Source organism: Garra rufa, chromosome 21, assembly GCF_049309525.1.
Source record: "Garra rufa chromosome 21, GarRuf1.0, whole genome shotgun sequence".
NCBI lineage: Eukaryota > Metazoa > Chordata > Actinopteri > Cypriniformes > Cyprinidae > Garra > Garra rufa.
In genome coordinates, this window is record NC_133381.1 from 15,792,746 (window position 1) to 15,801,972 (window position 9,227).

General features: G+C 34.1%; 1 protein-coding gene across 1 annotated transcript; it reads right to left on the bottom strand.

The window, feature by feature from the left end:
- Positions 1-1,577: 1,577 nt before the first annotated feature.
- Positions 1,578-8,671, bottom strand: ebf3b (EBF transcription factor 3b). Its single transcript, XM_073826554.1, has 16 exons — positions 8,583-8,671; positions 8,094-8,250; positions 7,919-7,982; positions 7,751-7,806; positions 7,052-7,125; positions 6,827-6,895; positions 6,444-6,525; positions 6,096-6,213; positions 4,854-4,987; positions 4,490-4,616; positions 3,770-3,858; positions 3,517-3,582; positions 3,254-3,407; positions 2,904-3,167; positions 1,761-1,840; positions 1,578-1,592 (listed from the first exon to the last, which is right to left on the bottom strand). Exons 1-16 carry the CDS (start codon positions 8,669-8,671, stop codon positions 1,578-1,580), a joined length of 1,638 nt encoding a protein of 545 aa, XP_073682655.1.
- Positions 8,672-9,227: the final 556 nt, after the last annotated feature.

Genomic DNA, 9,227 nt, shown 5'->3' on the forward strand with positions numbered 1-9,227 from the left:
CTATTACAAAAGGTATGAGTATCAGTGAGCACTGTTACAAATGCTCACTGATGCTCCAGAAGGAAAAACGGTGCATTAAGAGCCAGAGGTTTAAACTTTTGAACAGAATGAAGATGTTTACATTTTATTATTTTGCCTAAATATCTTTTTTTTCTTTCATTTAATACTGCCCTTCAGAAGCAACAAAAGATATTTATGTTTTTCAGAAGACAAAATAAGTTCAGTTCACCCTGATCTTCAAATTCAAAAAAATGTTCACCCCTTGGCTCTTAGTGCATTGTTTTTTCTTCTGGAGCATCAGTAAGCGTTTGAACTTTCTGTAATAGTTGCATGTGAGTCCCTCAGTTGTCCTCAGTGTGAAAATATGGATCTCAAAATCATACAAAATCATACAGTCATTGCTGAAAAACCAAAGAATTTGTGGGACCTGAAGGATTTTACTGTACTAAATAAAAAATAACATGCCTTTTGTATGATCCCTCTTAATTTGGCAAAATAATTAGCATTTTGCAGATTCTGCAAGGTGTATGTAAACTTTTGACCTCAACTGTCCCTAATTCACACATTAATTCTTATTCATTAAAATAGAGAACACCTATATTTGTGCCCTCATTTTGCACATGATTTCATGCCATGCGAACAAAAAGACAAATAAGATTGGTTCCGGTGTTGTGAAGGGTTTTAAATTTCTGTGTGAGTGTACAGCCTCCTCTTTCATAGACCGGGAGGACTCACTCATGCACTTAGATTTATGAGAGACAAACTCCATGTTCAGCATTTGGTTTAATTTTTGATGCCTCCTCCTTATAGTAAAACTTTATCGTTTGAAGGAGAGCTAATCTGAGAATTCAGTGAAGGATCTTATATAACACAAGCAGAGCTGCCTCCCCTGACATAAGAGCAATTCTCAACCCATATGAGAATTTAATGAGCCATAAAGAATAGACTTGTAGAGACATGTGCCATATGAAACTTATTAACTACTGCTATTGTCACCAGTTAATATAGGTATCAATCTATTCCCAGTGTTTTAATGTAAAAGCTAGGTTTAATTGAAGAAAAATGTCACTAAAGACTAGATTGATGGCTGCGGAAAATTCAGCATTGACATCACAGGAATAAATAAAATTTTAAAACATATTAAAATAGAAAACAGTTTTTTATTATAATAATATTTCACGATATTATATCATAAAAATACATATAGCGTTTAAATGGTAGTTTAAATGTAAACATTTCTAGTGCTCAGGACAAATTAGTGATTGAGTAGCCAAACAGAACTCAGCAAAAAGACACAAACACACAGTTATATTAATATATATTATTTATATTTAATGGCTTGGGCACAGAACACACTAGTAATAGAGAGGTGCATATTGTAGATACATAAAAAAAAAAAAAAAAAAAAAGTTGCTTTATCACCAACCAACATGATTTAACATATAGTTTATTTTATTTGCATTGCTTGCACTGAGAACCTTTAAAATGCAAAACAGATGTTGTCGTTGTCGACGATAAAGAGTACAACTTCTGAATGGAGTTTGAGATTTGTCCATGGGAGAGTGTGACTGCGTCCACTAGTCCATGCAAGGCTGCAAAATACAAATAGAGAATGGACACGAGTCTGTCAAATTTGCAGATTCCATAGATTTTCATGTGTGCACACAATGTCATACAGTAGTAGTGTATATACCTATAACTAATGTGCAGATGTATTTTTTGCAATAAAAATAGGACAGTCTGTGATCATGTGTTCTCACCGAGCAGATGGGAAGACTTGAAGCTTGTGCTGGTGAGGACTGCAGCTTCAGAACTGGAGCAAATGCACTTTTTTGCTTGACTATAGAAACACATGAAGGAGAAAGAAGACAATGAACGTTTAAATGAACATCTAAAACCACCAACATATATTTGTCTTTAGAATTAGTGTAAATAATTGATTATGATCATCATGCAATCTAACCCTGATTCAGTTTGATAATATAACAAAGTATATGTTCTGAAATAAACATAAATGTTTCCATAGTATAACATGAATTTTTAACAACTGAAAATATTTTTTATAAACTTTGTAAGTATAATTAGACTAATTATAATTGTATAATAATTATAATTAATTTCTGGGTTGTGACCATTCATAATTTGAATGCAGTGAAGCAGTATTAAAATGAATTGAAATTCAAATAAATATATTCACTATCAGTCAAAAGTTTTTGATAAAGTTTCTTCTGCTAACCAGGCCTGCATTTAGTTGATCTAAAATACAGCAAAAGTCTTCAGTGTCGCATGATCCTTCAGAAATCATTCTAATAAGCTGATTTGCTGTTCAAGAAACATTTTTAGCATTTTTTGATATTTAAAACAGTTGTGTCTTTTCAGGAATCTTTGATCCAAAGATGAGCATTTATCTGAAATAAAAAGCTTTTGTTACATTAACAATATACCATTCTTCTGGATCTTCTATTTATCAAAGAAACCTGAAACAAATTCTACTCAGCTGTTTTCAACATAATAATAATAATAAATGTTTTTTGAGCAGCAATTCAGAATATTAGAATGATTTCTGAAGGATCATGTGACTAGTTATGATTCTAAAAATTCAGCTTTGAAATCAGGAATAAATTACATTTAAAATATATTCAGATAGAAAACAGTTATTTGAAATAGTAAAAGTATTTCAAAATTTTACTGTTTTTGTTGTACTTTGGATCAAATAAATGCAGGCTTGGTGAGCAGAAGAGATGGCTAAACTTTACTGTTCAAAAACTTTTGACTGGTAGTGTAATTCAAATGTAATTCTATAAGTAGAAATCTGTCAAGACAAACTCTGAATGTTGACTTATTGAAAAAAAAAAGGTTTTGAAGTTTTACAGTTAAAGACAGAGAGAAAAAGGTATTCTTACCGATGCAGTGTTGTGCGTCTGCTGTGGCATTGTCTAAAAACGTCTGTGTGGCACCCACAGAGAAATTTGACACAGAAGGACGTGCATGTGTTTGTGTGTGTCCAGCCACAGACGGGTGTGTGTTTGAATGTGTATGTCTTGGCATGCTGGAGTGTGAGTGCGAATGTGTGTGTCTATTCATGCATGTGCTGGTATTATTGAATTCAGACTGTTGGGATATGCTTCCTGCAATGAAGCCACTGTTTGAACTCTGACTGAATCCCACTGTAAGAGACATTAAGAGACATTCAGTTATTACCACACTGTTGTGAGCCATATATACCATACTCACATGTATACATACTGGATACCTCTTTCAGCATCCTGTGAAACTTCTGTGTTCACTGGTAACTGTGTATCAAAGGAGTTTACACCCATCATTCCGTGTGAATTTGTGTGGGATGGGTTTCGTGGGATGGCGTGGAGTACCTCTGCTATATCAGATGCATGCTTCAGAATCATCTCCTATTATCAGACACATATAACAACACTTTCCGCTCTGGATTTCAGCAGTGAATGGTACTGCATACTGGGATAGCAAACCTGAGTAAAAAAACTGTTATAATATGCTGACCTGGTTGTTGTGAGGCATTCCGTAAAACATCTCTAACAGATCAGCTGCTCTCTTCAGTAAGACCTCCTGCCAATCAAAAATAATTCTTAATTGTATTTCCAAATGTCAAATAAAATGACAGAATCCCCTTTTGGAGAGTTGACTTTATTAGACATGGTATTTGACGACTTAAAAGTAAATAAAACATTTAAAACATAACCTAGAACAATTGAAATACACATAGAACTTAGGAAGAAATCAATCTCTGGCTCACTTTTGGTAGTCTTTCCATATCGCCTGAATGATGAGGAATGACCTTCTGTAGCCGCTGGAACCCGTAGTCAATGGTTGGTTCATTTAAAGCTTAAACAGAGAAACACTGTCCAGAGTTAAACTCTAATGTATCAGCCAGCAACAAAACAAATGTGACCCTGGACCACAAAACCAGTTATATGGGTCAATTTTTTTGACGTATGATGTCTTTCCATTGATGTATGGTTTGTTAGGATAGGACAATATTGGCCGAGATACAACAATTTTAAAATCCGGAATTTGAGGGTGCAAAAATATCAAAATATTGAGAAAATCGCCTTTAAAGTTGTCCAAATGAAGTTCTCAGCAATGCATATTACTAATCAAAATTTAAGTTTTTATATATTTACGGTAGGAAATTTACAAAATATCTTTATGGAACATGATCTTTACTTAATACCCTAATGATTTTTGAAGAAAAATAATTTCAATTCTGACCCATACAATGTATTGTTGGCTATTGCTACATATACACAAGTGGTACTACTTACTACTGTTTTTGTGGTCCAGGGTCACAAATTAGATTGTTTGAGCTTCCAAAAAGGCTAAACCCCCCCCCCCCCCAAAATCCAATAAACTGCTTTCTGGATATTCTTAAAAAAAATTTAAATATTCTATGGTGTAACTATGTTAACAGTAAGCTGCACAGTTCTAGAGTTTTTCCAAACTCAATAATTCTTACCAGTGTAAATAAAGCGTCCTGGAGGTCCTCTGTAGAACTGTTTGGATTTGTAGGACAGTGTAACTTCAACAACACCAGGGATGTGACGAGGTGGAGTCTGCACACGAATCGCATGTGGTGTGATCACCTATAACACAAATGAAAAAGTAATCATCCACACTGTAAGTAGAAAGCCAGCCTCCAGCATCAGATTTGTTGGAAACAATGTATTTCACACCTTCCGAAATTTGCAAAGCTCTGTGGGAAATCTGTGGTGAAGGATGTACAAAAAGTTAAATAGATGGAACAAAAAGGCTAAAAATAAAACAAAAATGTATTTAAGTAAATTCTTAGTTTGGCAGCAGAGCTTGAGACTGTTACACACCTCACTCCACACCATCACTGTTCCGAAAACCACCTGTAGACCTTCAAAGAACTTATCGCCAATAATAATCACTGAGGCTCCACCTGATGTCCAACCTTCACTCGGACTGATGGCCTTAATGCACGGGATCTCAGCTAAATTAACACACAAATGTTAGCTCAATACACTAAATAAAAGTATTGCACTTCAGAGATAGGTCTACATAAACAACAGCAAATTTATTCAGTGGTGGCCAGAATTATTATAACTAGCTTTTAGATGATTTTTATTAGCACTAGTATTTTCATCAGCTAAAAAATGGTTTTAAGTCAGTTATTTCTATCTTTTGCTGTATTGTGTCAGTAGGAAATATCAGTTTACATTTCCAAACATTCATTTTGCCAATAATTGTAATAATTCAGTGAGATTTTGTTTGCACAAGGAGTCTGACAACAGCCAGTGCTCCACACAGAGATCTGATCTCATCATCATCATCCAGTCTGTCATGAAGAAACTGAAGAAACTGAGACAGACTAAATCCAGAAGAACTGTGGAAACGTCTCCAAGATGCTTCAAGAGACCTACCTGCAAAGCTACCTGAAAAACTGTGCGCAAATATGGCAAAAGCTCCTTTAAATGCAAAAGATGGTCCACCAAATGTTGGTTTAATTTAGTTAATAGAAGTTAATTGATAAAGGAAATCTATGTATGACATTATTTTGACAACATCCTCATTTTACAGCATGGTAGGTTTCAAAGGAGGTTTGCAGGTAGGTTTCTTGAAGCATCTTAGAGACTTTGCCCCAGTTCTTCTGGATTTAGTCTGGCTCAGTTTGTTCTGTTTCTTCATGTCATTCCAGAGATCAGATCTCTGTGTGGAGCACTGGCTGTTGTCAGACTCCTTGTGCAAACAAAAATCTCACTGGATTATTACAATTAATGGCAAAATGAATGTTTGGAAATGTAAACTGATATTTCCCACTGACACACTACAGCAAAAGATAGAAATAACAAATCATTTTTAACTGGTCAAAATACTAGTGCTCTAATAATTTTGGCCACCTATGTTTGTAACAAAACTAACAAAACATTTTAAATATTTTATACTTTTCTTCTACTGTATATTTACCTACACATTATCATATCAACAAACAGTCCGTGACCACACTGATTTAAATTTCATAGTTGTGTGTGTTTGATTTTCAAATGAGTCATTACTTAGTAATCATAGAATTATTAGAACAATGTTTGTAATTACTGTACCTTCAATCAGCTCAAACCTTCTTGGTCTTCTGCCATGTTTTGAATTGTTATGGACAAATATGCTATCAGAAATGGCTAGAATGTGGCCCGTAACAGAGGCTGTGGTAGAGACCAGCACCTGCAACGCACAGGACATTTTAATAGTAGAGTAGCACATGAAAAGGATATATATGTGGCACAAAGATTATTAAAACAGTACACAAATTGAATGAATTAAAGTAACAGTGTTAGCTACATTTATAGATTTTACTATTTCACTTCAAACGTATAATTCAGGACTATAAGGGACATCCATTTACATTAAATATTTTATGCTAATAAATATACAGTATGAAGTTGTGTGTGTACCTGGAAACGACGTGTGTCTCGTGGGTTCCCTGCATTCTTCAGGCAATTTTGATTACATTTGAGAAAAAATTTCAGGAAGAACCTGTGTATACAATAAAAAGAAAACATGCAAACATGTGATGTTATCTGTGGATCAGGGAATAGAGAAAAAGAGTCACTGAGAGAATGATGTAGGAAGATGAAAATATTAGAAACTGAGAATTGGAGAGATGAAAGAGTACAATCTGTCTGTTTAAGGATTTTATCCTTAAAGCTGAATTTCTGTAAGTAATAGCTTTATTAAGCAGTAAGTAATAACAGCAAACATGTTCTTGCTTTTATATACTACACATATTATATTACATAAATTTCTTCATTCATTTATAATCTTATAATAAACCTACCGGTCAATAATGACGGGGTCTGATGGTGTTTCGTTCCTGTTTCCACAACTTTTCTTATCACAGCATCGGCTGAAAATTAACATACATAGATTGACACAATTATCACTGCATCAACTGTAAGAAAAAATACAAATACACTAATTTTTAAGACTATTATATGACTGTTTATTTGCATAAGATTGCATAAGTTAAGTGTGTGCTTTAGTGCCATTTGACACAAGTTACCTGCACATTATCTCATGAGTGAGAAGAACACGACACATTTCAGGGTTTTTATCTTGACCTTCAAACACAATTGCCTGAGAAAGTAAATGTAACCGGAAAACAACAGGTTAATGTTATGCAGAATAAAATGTGACCCTGGACCACAAAACCAGTCGTAAGTAGCACAGGTATATTTGTAGCAATAGCCAACAATACACTGTATGGGTCAAAATTATACATTTTTCTTTCATGCCAAAAATCATTAGGATATTAAATAAAGATCATGTTCCATGAACACATTTTTTAAATTTCCTACCGTAAATATATAAAAACTAAATTGTTTATTATATGCACTGCTAAGAAAATCATTTTGACAACATTAAAGATGATTTTCTCAATATTTTGATTTTTTTGGCACCCTTAGATTCCAGATATTCAAATATCGTATCTCGGCCAAATATTGTCCTATCCTAACAAACCATATATAAATGGAAAGCTTATTTATTCAGCTTTTAGATGACATGTATTTCAGTGGAAATATCATCTGAGCTTTGTAGACATCACTCCCTACATATTACATTGGTAAATTATATATTATTTATCAATTGTATATCATTCTCATTATCACTTTAAAATTATTAACTAAAGCAATCTTTTTGTGCTAGCTAAGGCATAACATATTCCTGCAAATAATATAATAAAATGCAGAAATTGTTTTACCTGTTTGGTCACAGAGTCTATCAAACGAATATACAGATCCTGCTCTGTTCTGACACCTAAAAGACAGAAAAATGAATAACAAAGCATTAATAAAGAACATCATACAAATTACAGTTGTATTTTCAAGTAAACAGATTTCAAGCAGTCCAAACTTTATACAGTACTCACCATTGTTGTACAGTAACTGGAGTATGTAATGGATTCCATTGTTTGTTTTTTCACTTACTGGCTCCTAAATCAAACAAACATATGTTTTATCTTTTTCGGCATCAAAACTTCTAATCAAATTTCTTATTTTTAAGTTTCAAAATCCAATGTTTCACATATCCACATTTCTCCTCACCTTCTCCTTTTCAACAAAGTCCACAAACGCAGTGTGCTCTACCTCCACAGACTGACCCTGACTATCATATAAAGCCAACACAAAGTGAAAGAAATTTGACTTGCGCAGGTTGGCAGGTGGCTGTTTCTCAAAATGCGCCCGAGCAAGACCAACACCTCTGTCAGAAATAGAGAAAATAGTTATTTGCAGTTTAAAATACAACATTCAGCTTGCTGTCATTAAAACAAATTCTTCATAATAGACAATACATTATAGACTAGTAGCATATTGCACTTTACATAATAAGTAATATAGTAACATGAAAATATATTATATAGTTCTACTAATATAATTTCACCTCAATAGTAATAAGCTTATTCAAATATTTCAGTAAGGATTCCTACATAAAACAAATGCTGTAGTCTTGCTTTATCCATATTACACATAAACACACATACAAAATACATATAAGGAATAAGAAATGGCCAGGGTATGATGGAATGCATCTACCTCTGAGCAGAAAGGTTCGCCTCAGTCAGTCCGGCTGAGTGGAGCCAGGTTGGAGCTGACCCCAGAACAGCCCTGACCTCCTGCTTCATGACTCCTGCGCTGCCTCTCAGTCCACAGGGATGCTAAAGAGCAGCTGACAACAAAGTTCCTTCTCCCCCAGGAATGCAGTCTAACAAATCGCATGAGAATTTGAGTTGGTTAGGTGTAATAATATATTGTATGGGCGTGGCTGTGACGCACAGGTACGTAAAATAGACGGAGGCACGCCGTAAGAACTTTGAAAGTTGGAAACTGCGTGCCGCATCCCTACCAAGACGACGCGGGATGATATCAAGTGCTTTCATACTGCATTAAGCACCAGCTGCTGATAGACATGATGTTTGGCGCGGAACATGTGTATTTATTAATATTATTTTAATATCTTACTGATATAACTTTGACACAATTTACATTTTATTTTTATGTATTATTATTCTTTTAATGTCTTTCTAAACACTTTCAAATAATCCTTTTGACACATTAACAACCGCTTCTTTATTACGTTAAGAAAGTCTATAAAATGGGTTTATTTTCCAGATGATTTTTCTGAGGTGTTTATATATGTTATACGTGTTTTTTTAAACGAAATACTAAATATCTAGCATA